Source organism: Coccinella septempunctata, chromosome X (genome assembly GCF_907165205.1).
Source record: "Coccinella septempunctata chromosome X, icCocSept1.1, whole genome shotgun sequence".
NCBI lineage: Eukaryota > Metazoa > Arthropoda > Insecta > Coleoptera > Coccinellidae > Coccinella > Coccinella septempunctata.
Genome location: NC_058198.1, coordinates 22566414 through 22587400, shown reverse-complemented (window position 1 = coordinate 22587400; position 20987 = coordinate 22566414). Strand labels below are relative to the sequence as shown.

Sequence of the window (20987 nt, the reverse complement as noted above, 5' to 3'; positions counted from 1 at the left end):
AAGAGGGTCGCTAGTTCGAATCCTGCCCGGAGGTGTTTTTTTTTCGGAATTCAATAATTGTCTGCATGCCGTTAACTTCTTCATTTATTATAACTCACAGTAATCATTTCCACTACTCAATTTGAATTTTTGAAATATTCAACCAATAATTGGTATATCTAGTAGTAACTTTCAGTTCTAATTATTTATCTAATTTTCAAATAATTAAATATTTAATAATAGAAGTCCGTAATTCTCATCTACCCATCTAATTTTTTTTCCACTGTTTACTAAAGTAAAAACAATTTCTGGTTCCACGGCCACCGCGTCAACCCGATCTAACGCACTCAGATTACCATGTTTGGGGAAGGATAAAGACCGGTGTGAACCTAGCAGACCGTTTCCAGCAGACCGTTTGACGGAAACACCCGAACGCGGTGACCAGTGGCGTACAGCCAAAATTTTATAACATGGAAACTATTCGCCGGAGCATAACCATATTTGAAACGTAGGATCTTTATATCGATGTGATTAACCACAAAAAAAATCGGCGACTCGCATAGGGATCTAGAGGGTGATTCGTCATCCCCTAAATTTCAAAATTTTATAACACGAAAACTATTCGCCGGAGCATAGCCATATTTGGTACGTAGGATCGTTATATCGATGAGATTAACCACACAAAAAATCAGCGACTCGCATAGGGATCCAGGGGGTGATTCGTCATCCCCTGAAGTCCAAAATTTTATAACAAGGAAACTATTTGCTGGAGCATAACCATATTTGGTACGTGGGATCGTTATATCGGTGAGATTAACCCCACAAAAAATCAGCGACTCGCATAGGGATCCAGGGGGTGATTCATCATCCCTTATATTTCGAAATTCGATAACACGGAAACTCTTGCCGGAGCATAACAATATTTGGTACGTAGGATCGTTATATCGATGAGATTGACCACACAAAAAATCAGCGACTCGCATAGGGATCCAGGGGGTGATTAGTCATCCCCTAAATTTCAAAATTTTATAACACGGAAACTATTCGCCGGAGCATAACCATATTTGGTACGTAGGATCGTTATTACAGTGGCATTGACGAACTGCAAAGATGAATATTTGGAACTATAAATAATCTTTTGTTTCCAAATTAACATTTTACTACAACTGCACAATTGATTTTCTGAAAATGAAAGAGCTGCTTTGAAATTGCAGCTTTCTGCATTTTTCAACGCATTAACGACTTTTCGTTAATGCGTTGAAAAATGTGGAACCATTACATTCATTACAGTACAGATACATTTCCAAATTCTACAAGCATAAAAAAAAATTGAAAGAAAGGTTTAAAACAGATTTGATGCACATTGTTAGAGGGAGGAAAAACTTATAGACTAGTCATTTACATCTGTTTATTCAACACATAACAAAAACATGAACATGAACATCATTTCCATTTATGAAATCGATTTTGATATACGTCAAAAAGATTGTTGTCCCCCAGAGATGTTTATTATAGTATTTATTGACAACTACAATTTTGAACAATGTTTCAAAGGAAAAAATCTATTTATCTAATATTCATAGCCTGAGGAAGATTCTAAAAGTCTCGAAACGTAGCTAATTGAATAAATTGTATAAAAACTGAGGTTCCTGGTGACTAATATACCCTTTCACAACATATAATATAGGAACGATATAAAAACCTAGTCTAAAAACATGAACGTTCATTTCACTCATTTCGAAATAGTATGGTTTTTGTGAGCACACTCCTCACCCTACCTGTCCAATTTCTTAGCAGTTTCATGGTGAATCCGCAGTTTGAAATAATTTCCTAATATTAATTTTATCAAATGAAAAACATGGCCATCTATAGGATCATCTTCGTACAGATGATCTTGAAATGAGGATAAAATATCTGGTGACAATGTATTCATCGTTTTTTGAATTAATACATATTCAAGATTTTTTATGTTCTTATTGAAAATCCCAACTGTTTTTTCAAAAAGCCTGAAGCATTTCTCTGCGACCTCACACAAACTGATGACAGTTGGAGAAGCTTTAACTAAATTTCCATACTGCTTTCGCTCCTGCAGTTTGGAAATTATCACATCAGCTTCAAGTGCACTCTTGCATTTTGTGCAAGTGACACACTTTTTTAATTTCCTTATTACAAAAGGTGTAATATACCCTACCACATCTTCGCAATAAGGAGTTAAATCCCACACAGCAGATGAAGAAAAATTATAATTCTCCATTTGCTGTGTGATACCCTCCTCCAATTTTGAATATTCAGGACTATTTGAAGTGCACTCATTATCCTCATTGAATGTAATGGTTTGACCACTTCCACATGATAAAATTGAAAGTTTTTCAAGGTTTGCCACATTGCCAGTATCTGGACCTCTAATTTGTGCATGAACTAGCAACCGCTTGAAAGCACTTTCAAAATGTCTAGCAGTCGGGTTATTATTATAACCACCTTTTGCCCTGATTGCACCAAAGAACAACTCCAGGTGGTCTTGCAAAAGTTTGTTCGTTAAAATATATTTGAGTACTTTTTTATGAATTACATATGTATGAAACAGTTGCTTCAAGCTCTTAATGCAGATCAAAAATCCCAGGAATCCCGTTTTTCTACTTGAAAGTACTACAGGAAGATTTTCTAATTTAATTCCGATAATGTATTCGGACACATAATCCAGAAAATTGAAAAAACAACCAGAAGTGGCAGGTGATAAAGGTTTTTTGAAGAAATATTTTGCCAACCTATTTCTTGAATTGAAAATATCAAATAGGTCGTTGAAATTCTGAATGAATTTGGCAGTTGCATGAACATCTCTAAAATCAGAAAGTTTCAAATCCTCACACAAGTACATCAAAGCATCAGCTACACTTTTGCTCAATGTTTGTGTGGCGATTTTAACTTTCATTTTCTCACGAGTCCATTCCAAGTGTCGAAATTTCAATTTATTGCCCAAATGTAAACCTTTTTCATTCTGAATTTCAACAAGCCGTATCAAAAAATTCCAATCAATTTTGTTATTCCTGGAATCTACGAAGGATTTTTGACTGCCAAATGTATTTCTTACCAATTTTATCATGTGAGAGGGATCCAAAAAAATGAATACATCATCACCAGTTACAGGGTGGGAGAAGTGAGTCTTCAAACTGCGAACATCATTAAAATTTGCACCCAATTCAGTAGCCATATTGAAATTAACAGGGGCGCCATCGAACGTGAGAGAAGCTACTATTATATCAGATTCAGATAAAAAAACTAAACAATTCTGCCTTTTCAAATGCTGTAAGTCCTGCTAAGAAAAAGTAGCCTACAGGAATTTTCCATGACCCATTCAAAGCAACTAGCATGAAAACCAACACCTCTCTAGCTTCAGGTAAAACATCCGAATCTATATTTGCAGCAATGTCCACATAGCCACACATCTTTTACCTGTCCATTCTACTTGACGACGGATTGACATTTCGTCAAACACCAAGTTGCATAATACAAATTTGCTTTGTTTTTCTGCTTCGGAATGAATAATTTTCAGTGCATTAAGAGCTTCCTGAGAAAAACCTGGACTACCGTCAACTGACTTGTACCACTTTGTAATTGTACTCAGATGTGGCAAGGAACGGTTGAATGTACTACGCACAAAATTGTATGCTCTTGGTGAGTAGAACGCCAAAGTCAACGCAAATGATCTCAATGCTGGACTATATTTCTGTGTTGATGGCCCTTTCAACATCCTCTCGAACATTTCTTTGTTTGAACCAGAAAGAGAAGCCTACAAAAAAAATATAAATTATACAATATTCGTATTCATTATGAAAAATTAAATAGTTTTATGTTAGGTTTTGAAAACACAATACCTTTAGGACACTTTCAGATGATTCTGTTATGAAAGATTTTTCTTTAAAATATTTTAGAAGATCATTCAAGTTACTTATTTTTTGTTTTGATTTCCACAGCTTCGACTGAAGGGTTTGAACTTTCTTCCGAAGAGAAAAAATTGTTCTTTTCAGAATAACAAATTTTTTTCTTGTTCTGGGAGATCTGAATTCTTCTTCATCCATGTCCCCAACATAGGTTCTTCTAAAAACAAAAACCATACTTCAATACCAAAACTTTCAATGCCACACCTAGCTTTACCTTTTTCGTTTGATTAGAAGTTTCTTAGGTTTAATGGCTCCCTGTTTTGTTGATACTTTTTCTGCCTTTGCTGTCATACTCAAAACTTCCTGTGTCTCTGGAGCAGTCAATGTGGAACTAGATATATTGGCCTCTTCAGATGCAGTATATGTTGAGGACGATGCACCACTTTGAAAGGAAGTGGTGCATCCACTTTGGAAGGAAGTGGAAGGTCTGTAAATTTTATTCATGTATTATTTTCAGCACTTTTTAAATACTTAGTGAAAGTTTCAACATACCTATTGCCTCCTTCAGATGCCGTGCTTTTTGAAGGTGATGCAACATTTTTAAAGGGACTTGAAGGACTGTAAATAAGAATTAAATATTATAGAATATTATGGAACACTACAAATTGAAACTTACACATCGAATTCGGTGAATAATTCTACCCTAGGTATCTTCTTCGGAGGGCTGCTCTCTGATAAGTCTGATACAGATAAAACGCTTACCATACTTTTGCTGGGAGAAGTGCTAAAATATCAATTTGGTTATTATTATCTAAAAAATAATTTCAAACACTGATAATTCTCACCTCAAAGTTTCAGTCTCAACTGGCTCAAATGCATTATGAATTGGTATTGGAAGAGCATTTGGCCTCAATATACGTTTACCAATTTTATTGGAAATAATATCATCAGGCATGAAATGCTTCGAGCATATATAGATCACTTTAGGATACGTCCCATCGTTTTCTAAGCCAAGCAGAGAGAACCAAACATTTCTGATTTCTATATTATTAGCAATTCTATAACAATTAAACGTATACGGTAAAATTTCACGTGGTACGAGTCGACACTGAATTCTTAAACAAACATTGAGTTAACCTATACTTACGAATGTAACGATATTCCTTCATTTCCAGGATCCTTGGGATTAATTTTGCAAATATAACAATGTCTCACCATTTTTAAAACTTTTCTTGAAAAAAATATCACAATATTTAGTCTGCGAAACGCTGCCAATAGAAGTTAATTTGAAAAGAATTTCAACTTTTGACAAATCCAAGAGGTGAACATTTCGAGAGCACAGAGTTGCCAAAATGTGACGAATTTCAGATGTTTTTCCTTTCTACTGAAATTTCAAGACAAAATATTAACCGTGTCTATTACAGCAAATTTTCAATTTATTAAACTTGGAATAGTAAGGCTTTTTTAATACGTTTCAATCTCTGCATTAGTAATTTTCCAACTCAATTTCTCGACACTTTTAGTTTTTTCTGTTACCGAAACATACGCGATATGGCTGAACGTCGCATAGATTTGGCAACTATGTAAATAAACAAACTTGATGTTCTTTCCCAGTAAATTGTAAACATGCTTGGTCTATCTTCCTTTATTAGTCTATGGGTATATCGGATCTTTACATCGATGTGATTAACCACAAAAAAAATCAGCGACTCGCAGAGGGATCCAAGGGGTGATTAGTCATCCCCTAAATTTCAAAATTTTATAACAGGGAAACTATTCGCCGGAGCATAACCATATTTGAAATGTAGGATCTTTATATCGATGTGATTAACCACAAAAAAAAATCGGCGACTCGCATAGGGATCTAGAGGGTGATTCGTCATCCCCTAAATTTCAAAATTTTATAACACGAAAACTATTCGCCGGAGCATAACCATATTTGGTACGTAGGATCGTTATATCGATGAGATTAACCACACAAAAAATCAGCGACTCGCATAGGGATCCAGGGGGTGATTCGTCATCCCCTGAAGTCCAAAATTTTATAACACGGAAACTATTCGCCGGAGCATAACTATATTAGGAATGTAGGATCTTTATATCAATGTGATTAACCACAAAAAAAATCAGCGACTCGCATAGGGATCCAGGGGGTGTTTAGTCATCCCCTAAATCTCAAAATTTCTTAACATGGAAACTATTTGCCGGAGCATAACCATATTTGGAATGTAGGATCTTTATATCGATGTGATTGTTCAAAATCGAGGGTGTTATGATTTTGTAATTAAAGAGTAGTGGACTGCATGACAAGATAATTGAGTTGGAGATGGTATAAAAACATTTATTAAGTGTCATTCACAATCATATAATGAATATGTCACCTGCATGAAGCTAATACAGTAAAAGCAACTAATATTAACCACATCTATAAACTCAGAGAGACAATATCCAATTAAAAACAAGAGATGGTCCAGAGCAGTTCAAATGAGAAGTCACTTGATGTCAGACGTAGACGTTGAGGAGTCCAATAAATTCAATATCAACACAACGGTTACACAGTGATAGGGCAATCAATTGAAAATTGATTGCGAGAGCCTCCTTTTTCTATCAGAAAACGCAAAGGTTAGAATACTGAATTTTAAAGAGAAGACGCGAGAGTACAGAGAAATAGGCCCGAGGTGAAACTGCAATGTCTAAGTCCTATCATCAACGAGAAATCGATACATTAAATTTGAGTTGATCAATAATGTTAATGTGAGTATGAGCAGAACAAGAGTAGCACAAGTTAAATGAGAAGCACAGAATTAATGAATTTGAGAAGCACTAGAATATTAAAAATAATATGAAAAGGGCAATAACTTCTAATTAAATGAGAAGTTCAATAATAATTAATTAAATGAAAAGGACAATCATAATTAATCTGAGAAGAACATAGTATAATTCATATACAGTGAGATGATCTTGAGGAGTGCAAAAATTTATCATTGAATTAAACATTTACAGAGACGAACTGCTTACAAGTAAGCACGATTAGAACGTTCATCAGAAAAACAGAAGAAACAATTGATAAATTGAGAGAAGTCAAGAGAGTACTGAGTTAAAAACCCTAATCGTAGATTTTGAGATGTGCTGAAGGCTGAGAAAACTAACATGTATGTTGAGTCCGATGAATGAATATAGAAAAGAACCAATGAGAGTACATATTATAAAGAGTAGACCATACCAAATGAGTAGACACGAGTGTTCGAGCAGACTTTCCAGGGTGGAGCTTAGGTCGAGGTGTATCGAGCAATATCATTGATCGCTTAATTAACGTTGAGGTGTTCACATCCTGTTCTGAGGAAAACAGCTACATCCAGGGTCCACCCTGGAGAATATGAGGATTCATTCATCTGAAACTCAACACCATGAATTAGTCATATGTATAACGAGGTGATCATAAGAGTTGTTATAAAAATGATTAAACTGATTCTAATAGTAAAGAATATTACGAGAAGACAATGAATCAAATTTCAATTTTATGGAGATGGACTTGAGAAGTTTCAATCCTGGTGCTACATACCCATTTTCATGTGAGAAGATCTAGAGAAGTCTGAAAATCTATATAAATCATGAAATATAATAAAATATATACTTATTTCTGAGACGGCACTGGTTCGAGTTGACTAGAGTGGACATTTCGATTGAGCAGTGCTAGCAAGTATTCGGAATCTATTTCTAGATTCTGAATCTCTTGCACGTGGACTAATTTCTTTAGAATGAAATTGTCATGAAAATGGTGTAAGTTATAATTTTGAGCAGTCTGAGAGTACTTTACCTTATGAGAAGAACAATTTAGCACCAGGATTGTGCGAGAAGACTTAAAAATTGAGAACAACTGAAAGAGGTGACCTTAAAATGAGGTGTTACAAATGAAAATTGATAGCAGCGCGAAGTCAATTCAACGAAGCTAACAAAGAGAATCTTAAGAGAAATATGTAAATGTGTAGGTTTTTCACTTCTGAAAAACACGGAAAGTGGGGCCGCTGCGTCGTTCAACTAGCGCACCGCCGAATCGGGCTACCATAAGTTGCCAACGGAGCTGGACAGTAGCGTCGACTAGAGAGAGGTCGGAGGGGGGCTTCGCTCAATTTTTAACATTCCGCCCGCCATAACTAACAGCGTTATCGAGATGACTAGAGAGGTTGAAATTCCTTCTTGGTTGCTTCGTCTGAAGAGTTGACTGGTAGAATTGCTTTCTTCGAGATTGGTCGGCTTAGAGTGGACGTGGAGGTTTTGAGGGTACATGGTCATTACTCGCCCTAATGGCCACTTACAAGGAGGCAATCGCTCGTCATCAGTGATGAGAAATGGACGAGATCGTCTAACACGTTGTTCTGGTAATTGTCCCATGAGTTGTTAAACTCTTATACCTCGTTGCCTTGCACATAAAACACACTTCAGGATGTGGGATTTCACTGGGGCTCTTCTTCCAATGATGCAATGTTGTTGTCGGATGGTGGACAGTGTGAGTTGTGTACCTCCATGGAGTGTTCGTTTGTGAGCTGAATCTATAATCGGAGAAGTCAATTGAGAAGCTCGAGGAATTATTGCAGGATGCTTGCTATCTGGGTCTAATAGAGCGTTGGTTATTCGTCCGCCTACACGAATGACACCTTCATGGTCGATGAACGCAGTGAGTCTACTGAACACATGTGAGGATGACAGAGCAGTACCATTTTGAAGAGCCTTGAGTTCTTGAGGAAAATACACTTGTTGAGTAGCCTTGATCCAATAGATCCTTGATTTTTCCAAGTCAGTTGAGGTGAGCGGAGTTGAGAAGTTCAGAGTTGAGGAGTGTCTGAGTCGGGCGAGGACTCTTAAACAAAGAGAGGTGATTCTTAACAGTTTATTGAGAGAAGAATACCTGTATATAAGATCCCACGAGTAGTCTTGAGTTACGGCCGTGAGGAGGTTCTTGGTGGGTCTTGCTTCAGATTCGGGGTCAATTGTCGTTGCCGGCTGACGATTGGGCCAGGAATCTGGTGACTTGGAAATCCATGGTGGTCCCGTCCACCATAGAGTGCTGTTCAGTAGTTGAGATGACGAGAAGCACAGTCCGCTGGATTTTCCTTGCCGGAAACGTATCTCCATTGTGCACCTGGAGTTAGTTCTTGGATGAGCTCTACCCTGTTTCGAACAAAGTCCTTCCAGCCTGCTGGGTGAGATGTGATCCACGAGAGAGAGACTGTTGAGTCCGTCCATAAAGTCGTCGACAAAAAACAAGTAATCCATTTTGTTCTCTCAAAAATGTGTAAAAGTGAGGATTCGTTTTTACTTTTTATTATAATTTGCTCCTGACAAATTAGTGCAAGAATTTACGCAGGAGCAAATCGTTGATTTCATTTTTAATTGATTTTGTTTCAGAGATTGGGATTGAAAACCCTAAAATGTTTATGATGAAAAAAAACATCATTCATTGATGGAATCAAAATGAAATGGATTCAATGAAATTCTATGAATAGTTTATTGAATTTAGAATGGCGCTGAAAACAATATTCTTGGTGCCTTTTTTTTGATTTTTTCATTGATTTACCCTCTCGTTCTGTTCTTATCAGTTCAACTTTTACGGCACTCCAATTGTGAACTCTTGAAAATGCGGAAAACCGGAAATTGTCTTCTTTTCAGAACATACAGAATATTTTTGTCGAAAGATGTCAGAACATCCGTTATAGCCAACATTGATTGAACGGTTCTTATGTTTTTAAGCAATCCCACTAAAATGCAACGGCAACAGAAGGAATATGCCAAGATCTACAGTAATTCAATATAAAATATCTTTCTCCCTCATCTGACGCGATCGCACGTATAACCCGATCGAAGATTCGTCGCTTGTCAGAATTCAACCTCTCTGGACCAAATTCGTTAGAGTCCATTTCCAAATTTTCGTCACCGATGACAAAGTCTTCTTCGATCAAATCTGGAGAGATTTCTGGCAAATTGACACCCTACAAAGTTTTACCCTGATGAAGCAATACGGATTCGATTCTACGTATAGCGTCACGTTCAGAATAGTCCTTTTGCGTAAGTGGAATTTTTCTACGTACTTCGGACTCATGGTATACATTCGCGGAATTACAAACCATTTATGTTTTCGAAGCGACCACCGATTATGATTTTTATCAAAGCAATAATTCAAAGGAATTTCGCAATATTTAAATTTTCGCGCTGGGGTATCATTCACGTTTAATTCGAAAAATGCTTCCAAAAGTGATAATTTTGACTCTTGAATTTGAAGTGCCGTTTCCTCTTGACCTTGTTCAAAGTGTACTGTTCGTTCTCCTGGTAGATGGACAGGTAACCTAAAGATCGAGAGACTTTTACCTTGAATCCGTAAAGCCAAGAGCCTCCAAGCTGCTTTCCCCGAAGAATTATATCGTGAATGGATGTAAGCTTTAATTTAATCAAAAACGAACTCGTCCCTAACTTGCAGAACCGCGGCATCTGGTCCCTTATGAATATATTTAAAGACATAGTTAACTGCTCCAACTGATGTGATTACTTCAACATTATTGTGACATTTATACTTCATACTCAAGTAGGGATTGTACGGGACTACGTCCCTATTATCCATCTGGTATGAAATATTATTCCTCATCAATGTCGCAGTACGACCATCTTTCCTCCTTCTGTATATCGGCGTACCTTGATCTATTAATGTTTCTTCCGAAAATGATTTAGGATAGCGCTTCGAACAAACTCCATCTTCCATAAAGGGCGAATTTGGAAAACCATCGCCTCAAGGTCCATGAATCATTGAGGTCAAAAGTCGAGTATTTTCGCAAGGTAGCTCAGCACATGTATGCTGGTCTACATCGTTGGGTTCCCGTAGTTTATCCTCATCTGCCAAAGTAAGCAAGCAGTGTAAATGAGGTGATCCACGTTTTAGAAACTCGATCACATACACGTATGCTATAAGTGTATAAATAGTATAAATACTAAAATTGTATTTATTAGGACGTTTTCTCCCTAAATTATCCGTAATTTCGCGCCAATCTAGATTGCAGGTGAAAGTTACGAATAACGATGATCTTCCGAATTTAGCTACGATTGCCATTGCATCTTGGTAGTTCTGTTGCATAAATCTTGGACTTCCGGCAAAAGTACTCGGCAAAATAACAACTTTTCCAATTTTTTCGTTTCCGATCAATTGTGTTGCTACTTTACTTGCGACTTAGTCCTGAAGTCCAACATAGCTATCCGTGCGTAGATTTACCTGGTGAGTGCGTAAATAATGCAACCTATCACCTATCCATTCCACATATTTGTCAACGATGTACTGTTGCGTTAGTCGACCAGTCAGAAGTCAGACTGGCATATATTTTAATCTTGAGCCTCCACAGCTCGAACAATATTTGGGGAATTGAGTGTTATTATGATAAATAAAAATAGTTTCAACTTCAAAGTTTTTTATTATCTTCATTATATTTCAATGAGAAAATTTTTTTTGTTTTGTTCTTGTTTGAAGCACGAATATTATAAAAAACGTAAAAAATTATCTTTTCAGAGCAATTAAGATCACAGACGGATTTCTTACATGTATATATCACCCTCATTTGCTAGAATCACAGAATAAATACTAAAATATTAAGTAGTACAATAATAAGGAAAAATTCTGATGCATACCACCCGCCGATATGAATATCAACAAGTGTTACGATCTGAATTGAACTAGCCAACTTGCCATCGTCAAGGCGTACTCCATTTGGGGCCTTGACGCCTTGACGATGGCAAGTTGGCTAGTTCAATTCAGATCGTAACACTTGTTGATATTCATATCGGCGGGTGGTATGCATCTGAATTTATCCTAATATTATAAAACACAGTCAGTTCAGATTGCATTAAGCAATCTAATAACAAATATATTAAATTTAATTAAATACTTTTTGGAGAAATGCAAAATCACAGACAAAATTAATAACTGAATAATAAAAAATATGAATATAAAAATAAAATCAGTTCTTGCTTAAACTAAATTGACAACAAATCTACTTCTACTAATTATAAATAAAAAAAAATGATCTGGGAAAACATGGAATAATTACTTGCTACACAACATTCTTATAAGATCCTGTTGATTAGCGAACAGAACCATCTCTATTTTCAATCTGGTCTCCTCCATCGTCAATCTTCTTTCTTCCATTTCCAATCTCTTCTGACGTTCCTCTTTAGCCATTTCAAACTTCTTCTCTTCAAATTATTGCTTCCTCTCTTCCAGATTCAATTCTCTCAACCTTAATGCATGTTGGTTCTCATTTTTTTCCAAATACCTGACCGTAGTTTGTTTTAAATTAGGGTTATTTCTTGTCCGCTTTGGTGCTAAAATAATTTTGGTTTCTTATTTTTAATACCATCATTAATGGAATTCAGTGCTTGAGTACTGCTTATTTTCATTCTTAGATTACACATACCCATTATATTACTTTGAGCCAAAGGTCTTATTCTACTACTTTTTTCGGTGGGCTCTTTTACAATCGGGGATGAAATATTTTCCCCCTCAATCTCTCTTATACTGATGTCTGCCCCTAAGTCAGGATCAATTTCTATATAGCTGTTCACAACTATATTTATTCTCTTGATTATTGTTATAATGAGAGATTCACTGCACATTGCAAATTCTCAAAAGAGAAAATTCATAATCAACAGTGGACCTCATTTTACAAATATGTATTATGGTTTGAAATATATTACCATTTTCACAGTCCTGCAATAAATTTGCACATGCCTTCTCTCTGGCCACCAAACCCTCTTGATAGCACATTTTGTCATCAACAGTAGTTGTGTTCGCAGTAGTTGAAGTGGTTGTGCAAATTTTTTTTCATGCACTCAATTTGTTGAAGTAAATCATCAAGTTCAGACACAGGAATTTTTATTCCTGACCTGCAATTTGAATATACGTAATGAAGGAGCATGCTTTATTTCAAGGATTCGAAATTTAATATAAATATTAGTAAAGTATCTTCACAAAGAAAATATCTATCGACACACATTTTCTATTCAGAGATAATGAATGTCGATTCCAACAGACAATACTTGAATCCACATTTAACGAACAGCATTCTCATTCATGAACTTACTTTCCTTTCAAGGATTCTGATTTTAATAGATATTTCTTCACCAAATTCTGAATCCTATCTCTTAGAGTCCTTATACTTCTTTCCCGTGATTTGAGGAAGCGAACTCAGTTAGGCATTCGTCATAGGCTTTGCACTGTCCACATAATATCATAAATAAAGTTTTGGTTGCTTTTCTGACCAATATGGAGTTTTCCCGAGAAATTAAAATTATTCCCAAATTTATGAACCAATTTTCTATGTATTCCAAATTATTTAAATTTAAGCACGAAGCGACAATCTCTTCTAGGAATTATCCTCATTATTTTCATGTTCGTCAACATCTTTCGAAACTATTTTTATAAAATGATTGCAGCATAAATTTATGATTATTTTATTTTTCACTGAGTCCTGTTTTCCTAATTTCAAATATTGGAAAGAAAAACTAAGGTAATCTGCCAATGTCATATTATTCAGGAATAGTTGCGTTTATAAGCGCGAAACTGAAATCGGTTACCACTCCTTTGAACGATTGCCATTTCTTTTTTTGCTCAATTGCAAATGACTTGAATATAGCAAGCCATACTCCAATCGAAGTTGTATCGTGATCACAACTTAACATCTCAAAAATTGGGCAAACTCTTTTGTTGAATGAGGTTATAAGTACTCCTGCATAATAGAAAATCCCTTTTTTCACGAATTTTGGCCTTCTTATCACTTCCCTGTAGAATCCAAATGTATGATTAATTCACCTTCATTTCTCATTAGAATATCAAGTTGTTCAGAACTGAAGATATAAATATGACCAACACATTTTATATTTATTAAGTGAACAAAGACACACTATAGTTTCTTATACAATTTATTAGCAATCGATTTCGGCTAAATAGCCATCTTCGGGCTGTCTGAAAGTACAAAGTTTTTAAGTATCTCGCCATGTGGTCTGAAATAATTCCTATACTTACTCGTCAATTAAAATAAGCCAAGCATACAACCAAAAAAATATAGATGTCGGAAATAAATCATCAACAACAGTAAACAAGGTTGACAACAATCAATTCATCAAGCATCCAGAATATTTTAAAGAATTTTTTCACGATGTAATTTGCATTCGAAATGATGACAGCTTTTGATCTTTTCTAGGTTAGTTGGGTTCTGTCTTCTGTCCGTTCTTCTTCTTCTATAATTCGACCTCTGTCTGAGATACGATCTATGCAGGGTAGGTTTTTAAGGATGTTATTTACGGGAAAAGCCTTTATCTCATTTATGAGGTTCTGGTCGTTGCCTCTTTTCAAAATCTCCAGTTGTTCTAACAATATCATGCGCCTGAAATCTCTTTCGTGGTGTAAAATTTCCATATTTTGTATTGAGGTCTGGTGGTTATTGTCTTTCAAATGACTTCCCATAGCTGAAGGGGGTCTATTTTTTGTATGTTCTTGAAAGCGAATTTTGGCTGCTCGTGTTGTCATACCTATATAATAGTTGTCGCAGTTTCCACATTTTATTTTATATATCCCATTTTTTTGTTCGTTATTTGTTTTTGTCTTATTGTTAATTGAAAGATTCTCTATTGTGTCTGTCTTCTGAAAGGGGAATTTTGTGTATTCGGTCAAGGAGGAAAAGGAATGCTGCTCTTTGTGGATAGGGGATGATATGAATTGTAGGGTATGATTATGTCTGTTTGAGTGGGCTTTCTGTCGAAGATACATTGCTTTTCAGCTTCTGGGCTCATTTGTATTCGTAGGTCTAGGAAGCTTATAATGTTTTCATTGGCTTTTTCAATAGTGAATTTAACCACAAATTTTGAATTCATATAGTCTAACAAGATGTTTAGGTCTGTGTCATTTCCTGACCAGAGACAGAAAGAATGAAAGAGAATGATTTTGTTTCTAAATCCAATATAACTAAAATGAAATGACTATTGTTCTCGTAGAACAATCTTCGTCTTTTCTAACGTCATATTGATATTTCCTCCTGGACAATTGAATATTAAACTTGCCAACTGTACTGGTACTTTTTGATATATTCCTTTTTCATCAAAAAGCAAGAGCAGTTGTCGATAATAAAACTTCACCGTCATTCAAACTGAGATAATCAGTTATTTCGATTTCTGTTACGGGGCAAGCAACATGGTTACATAATTTCTAGTTTTTATTTTCCTACTACTTTTGTCAATGTTCCAGCGGTCCGGAATATTTTTATAGAAGTCGATGTCATTTACTAAACCGTTAGGAAGAAATTCGATAACCTTCACTGTTCGCCATTTCCTTTCCTCGAAAGACATATCATGTTTCCGAAGTTTTGTCGGTAAAAAATCCAAATAAAATAAAGATTTCAATTTCACCTTTAAAGGTGAAGATTACGAGGTCACACCATCCTCTACTAGTTCATTGGAGTCGTTAAAGAACTTCAAATCCATATCATTCGGGTCCTCATTTCTCAAAGAGTAAGTGCATTTGATTTGGATTAATCCATTTTTATCAATAAGTCCTTCCGGAAACAGGCTATGAAGGGATGAGTCCCATCTATCTATTATCAGACCGCCCAACTGAATATTAGTTTTAAAAACTTCAGAATATTTTTTCCGAGCTGCTTCTTCATTATCAATGCCATGTTTAATTTCGATGGTATTGAGAATGGGAGGATCCAAGATATCTCCAACAATTTTAATTTTCGTTCCTTCTCGACACCGACAGATTTTAAAGAAAAAGGATGCAGTTAACCTTTTCCTTCTTTCTTCTCTCCGAATCATGGAGTCCCTCTGTGCAATAGATCTTTGAAAATTCAATTCTCTCTGCTCAGAGGACACCTCATTGTTCTTTATTTCCGCCATGCGTTCATCATTAAGTTGTTGGTTTGGTTCAGCCGAATGTAGCGATGAAGGCCGTATTTTCTCATCGATCATATCGATGGTATCAATTTTGTACTCCACCGAAATAAAACTATTTTTTATTGTGCCCACATATAACTTCCACTAAAATGGGAATGTTTACTCTTCGCATTTCTGGACCAAGTTTCTTTGGCGCTTTTTTCTTCACTGTCTCAATAATAATTTATACTTGAAGAAGGCTTCTTGATTGTTGAAGAGTTGACTTTTTGACTGTTATATGGGCGTGCGGTTTTTTCGATCTTCTCGTCAAGTTTGATTTTTCCATATTCATATTTACCTGTTTACATAATGGCTTTATATCGTTTTGGTAAAAGCGAATAAATCTTGAACATTTGAGGTTTTTACTGCCTTCAAGGATGCCACATTTCAAATATCCAAAATAGTTTTCAATGATGGTATTGCTCAATCTCTCCTCATCAGCTCGTAATACGAGTCGAGTGCATAATGGAGCATTAGGTAAATATTTCTTCAAAATTGTCTTTAAAAATTCCTCTTTGAAATATTTATTTTCTCTCTGCTCTTCTGTTTCATCAAAGTTATTATGACTGAGTTTTTCGAGTACCCTTTCAGACTTTCGAATCTCTTATAAAAAGGGCTCTTCTGATGGAGAAATCTAGCATCAGTTTGATGTTCTTGCAATTCAAGATCGCATATATCCTCGATATCATTTTTCGGCGCAATTTCCATACATAATTTACTCATACTTTTATTTGTAGATTCGTTCATAGTTTTACTACTGAGTAGAACAACTATATTTCCAAACCATCCATCCAGCCCAACCAAACCACCTATAGTTATTGAAGCTGCTAATAAACCTTTGAAGAGCAACTTTTGATCTTCGTTTTTAACTGCCTCATCAATGTCTTTGCAAACCATTTTCATAAAATGGGCGCAGCATAAATGAATAGTAATCACATTTTCATCAGGTTTATCCGAGGGTTTATCTGACATCTCAGTTACGTTATAACATATGGTCAGATATTCCAACAAATTTATTCTGTTGAATGCTTTAATGGCTGCGTGTATTGTGGCGAAAGCAAAATCTGTATCAAATCCCGAAAAAAGAAGCCATTTATTCTGTTCTTCGCAGCACTATCTAAAATCGTGTAATAGCTTGAATATGGCATTGGAATCATGCTGTGAAGATATAAGTGAAAAAATGGGGAATATTCTTTTAGTGCTCAGCATAATCACAGCAGCATATAAATAGATTCTCTTTTTGTCGTTCAGTGAATTCTCTGTGATCTGCCTGTAATTTTATCAAGTCTAAAATATCGTTTTTATCCCTATCAAACTGAGCGAGTTTTTCGGACCGAATTTAGTGTAGGTTCCGAAACGACAGATTTTTTGATTCAGTCACCAGCCGGTCATTGCATTTCAGCTATAATTCTTTTTTGTATTCCAGAGGTTTTCGCCTCTGAAGTCGTTCCGCAATAATTTTACGATCCACACCTTTTATATAACCTGTGAGTTTCCTTTCGTGATGAAAATTTATAGATGTCCTGAAAACTTTCACCAATAAAGATTCCGTGCCTACTATAATTTGGAATTTTTTACAATTTTTACTTTTATCCCATACACTCCTCAATACCATGTTTAATTTCGATGGTATTGAGAATAGGAGGATCCAAGATATCTCTAACAATTATAATTTTCGTTCCTTCTCGACACCGACAGATTTTAAAGAAAAAAGATGCAGTTAACCTTGTCCTTCTTTCTTCTCTCCAAATCATGGAGTCCCTCTGTGTAATAGATCTTTGAAAAATTAATTCTCTCTGCTCAGAGGACACCTCAATGTTCTTTATTTCCGCCATGCATTATTCATACAGTTGTTGGTTTGGTTCAGCCGAATGTTGGGATGGAGGCCGTATTTATTGATCGATTATATCGATGGTATCAATTTTATGGTCCACCGAAATCAAACTATTTTTTATTGTGCCCATATAACTTCCACTAAAATGGGAATGTTTACTCTTCGTCTTTCTGGACAAAGTTTCTTTGGCGCTTTTTTCTTCAAAGTCTATATCATAATTTATACCCAGTAAACACAAATGGTCGCGCCGGCACCGATACATAATTCGAAAAAGTGTAATTGCCCCGGCAGATGACCGTATCGGTGAAATGTTCGCCATGAATGCCAGGCCGACAGTTTGCCGCGGTGCTGTTTTGCGCAGATAGGCCTACGCAGTACCGCGCGTTTGCCGACCTTTTATTTGGCTGTATTCGGGTTCGGCTTTCGTAAGGTCCGAGAATTGTTCTAGAATTGCGCAAAACTGTTGCGCCCTAGTATCGAATCCTCTGCGCAGTTCTAGAACCATTCTCGGACTGTCCGAAAGCCGAACCCGAATAAAGCTGTAAATATCTTTCCTCTAAACAAACGTACCTTACAGAGTATTTTATCATCGCGTTTCTTTTAAATTTTTTACATAAATTCATCATGAAGGTACCGATGTTCAAGATAAAGAAATATTTCTTTGATATTGATATATTTATGGAAAACAAACCAATATTACTGAGCATAATGGGAACATTTTCTAATCAACAAACCTATCTCTCAAAAATACTTTATTTTGTGTAAACATAATTTGTTCGTATTCAACTATGTAATAACTGAAAAAATTATTTAACATTCCAAATATTTCTTCTAAAGCTGAAATTTTTTTGCGGGATAATTTCATGTAACAAATAAAGTTAACCATGAATGTAAAATATTAATATTTATATTAATATTTAACTGACAAGTATTTAACAAATCGATATGTTAAATATGAATAATCCTTTCTCTCGGTGAAGAGTTCACTGTATATTGTCGACTAATAAACCCATCGCATTTGACATATTTATTGTTGGCGAGAATTTCAAATGAGTAAGGGATTTGGTTTTGCTTTACTTTAGTGAAATTATTTCAACATCCTCTATCTCGAATAAGTGAAGTAAATATGACTCTGTTCGGTAATTGAAAAATATCTTGTTCATAAATCAACATAAGTTTTCTAATCTTACCTCTTTCTGGTCAGCATGTTGTGTATAGTTGGTTCAATGAATTCCAATTTACTTGTTTCATTTTCACATTCTGATGTAGTAAGTGTAGATAGAAAATTTGCCTGATCAGGTTTGTTCTCATCAGTAGTATAACTTGAATCCAGCATTTCCCTAGAAAATTCAGAATGAGTAATGAACATCACAAAATGTTTTATTTTTGTTGCACATTGGAAAGAGTCACACACTCCGAAAAAATGTTGTGAATTGTTGAAGGAGGAAAGATTTCATTTCAAGAATAGAGATCATAATAACTTACTGCTCTTGTTCATTGGGGCAGCTTTCTGTCCCAGGAAGTGGTCACTATAACATTTTATATTATATGAATATAACATTGGAAAACAAGCTCATATCATTATGAGAATAATAATTTATAGCATTCAGAATTGAAGAGTTCAAATTTGGTTATGGAATTAGAGCGGAAAAAAATTTTAAAAGTAGAATATTGAATACAGTAAAAAGATTACTGTATTTAACTTACTGTATTTAGATTACTTAATCTAATTACCTCAAGTTAGAATTTTCAACTGACAAATGCTGAGGTAACGGATTCGCATCTGTCCTCAGATATATTTTTCCATGTGCCTTGGTCACTACAGCATTTCAGTTGAAGTGATCTTAATAAATTAATATTAATTATTTTCGGGCAGATACTTGACTTCCCAGAAGGGAAGTCCAAATTCTTTTCTTTTTTCATCGTCGCCCGGGAAGCTGAAATCATGAAAATTATACTATTAACATTATGCGATCAGTAGAATAAAAGATATTGTTCCTCTGCAATCACTAATGAATGTCTACTATAGTCTTGTTTACAGTCATATCTCTTATAATATTATGCTATGGGGGAACTCAACGGACGTTGGTAGAGTTTTCATAACCCAAAAGAGGATTATACGTATGATGTTCAGTATTGCACCTCGCAGTTCTTGTAAACCGGTTTTCAAGAGGAACAATATTTTGACTGTCGCTTCCATATTCATCCTCAAGTGCCTGGTATATGCCAAAGAAAATGAAAACCATCTGACGAAGCTGAAAACACAGAACATCTAAGTAAGCTTTTTAATAATCTTCCTGCGAATATAAGATCTCTTAGTCTGAAGAATTTCAAGAAAGTGGTCAAAGAATTGCTCTTAAAGAATTGTTATTACTCGGTTAGTGAATATTTATGTGATCAATTGTAATGGTCTGATTTCTGTCACTTGTCCTATACATTGTTTGATGTCTAACAGGATCAATAAATTATTATGACTTTAGCCTTGCGGCTTTCACACTCCTCTCCAGAGGAAAATTCACTTATCCCAGATATCCCAGATATCAAAAGGATTAAGCTCTGTTGGAGCCCTTTCCAGGTTGTCGAGCTCGTGGTGGTGGTCGGGTCCGGGTCGCTCTTCGCCTCCCTGCTGTAGGTTGGATTCCTGCTCCACCCGCACTTCCTGTCGGAGCAGACGGTGTTCCTCTGCATTCCCCATGTACTTGCGTACAGTTCTCGCCGTTCCGAGCAGTACCGCCTTCTGCATGACTCTATAGATATTTTCGTCTAACTGAAGTTTCCTCAAGTTCTCTAGTAGTTTCTTCGGTATCAAACCTGTAGATGAAATGACAATAGGGATGGTCTTGATATCTTTCAGCTTCCACTGTCTTCTGGTCTGTTCCTCGAGATCTCTGTATTTTGAAATTTTTTCAGTGTGCCTATCTAGAAGATTGTTATTATTTGGAATTGCCACGTCGATGAATAGTGCTCTGTCCTCATCCTTATTGAGCAATATGAGGTCTGGTCTATTGTGGGTTATTTTTCGGTCTGTGAGAACCGTGCGATCCCAGTAGAGCTTGTGATGTTCGTTTTCCAGCACAGCATCCGGATGGTAATTGTAATAAGGAACCTTTTTCGAAGTTAGAAGTTGGTGTTTTAGTGCCAATTCTTGGTGAAGAATCTTGGCAACAGCATCATGTCTATTTTTGTACTCCGTGCCCGCGAGCTTCTGACATCCCCCGGTGATGTGCTGGATAGTTTCATGTGTCCCGCAGCCATAACGACAGCTATCGTCCGCCACTGAGGCATCCTTGGCGATGTACTTCATGTAATTTCTTGTTGGAATCACCTGATCCTGG

The 20987-nt window shown here is 35.9% G+C and overlaps 2 protein-coding genes across 2 annotated transcripts; both read right to left on the bottom strand.

The window, feature by feature from the left end:
• Window positions 1-1463: 1463 nt before the first annotated feature.
• On the bottom strand, window positions 1464-19928 carry LOC123322391. Its single transcript, XM_044910336.1, has 10 exons — window positions 19387-19928; window positions 19138-19181; window positions 18843-18992; window positions 5005-5088; window positions 4703-4915; window positions 4534-4641; window positions 4410-4475; window positions 4132-4344; window positions 3852-4074; window positions 1464-3766 (listed from the first exon to the last, which is right to left on the bottom strand). Exons 3-10 carry the CDS (start codon window positions 18986-18988, stop codon window positions 3389-3391), a joined length of 1431 nt encoding a protein of 476 aa, XP_044766271.1. The 5' UTR covers window positions 18989-18992; window positions 19138-19181; window positions 19387-19928; the 3' UTR covers window positions 1464-3388.
• Window positions 11937-13162, bottom strand: LOC123322000. Its single transcript, XM_044909818.1, has 2 exons — window positions 12308-13162; window positions 11937-12215 (listed from the first exon to the last, which is right to left on the bottom strand). The coding sequence occupies exons 1-2, from the start codon at window positions 12504-12506 to the stop codon at window positions 12094-12096; spliced, it is 321 nt and encodes a 106-aa protein (XP_044765753.1). The 5' UTR covers window positions 12507-13162; the 3' UTR covers window positions 11937-12093.
• Window positions 19929-20987: the final 1059 nt, after the last annotated feature.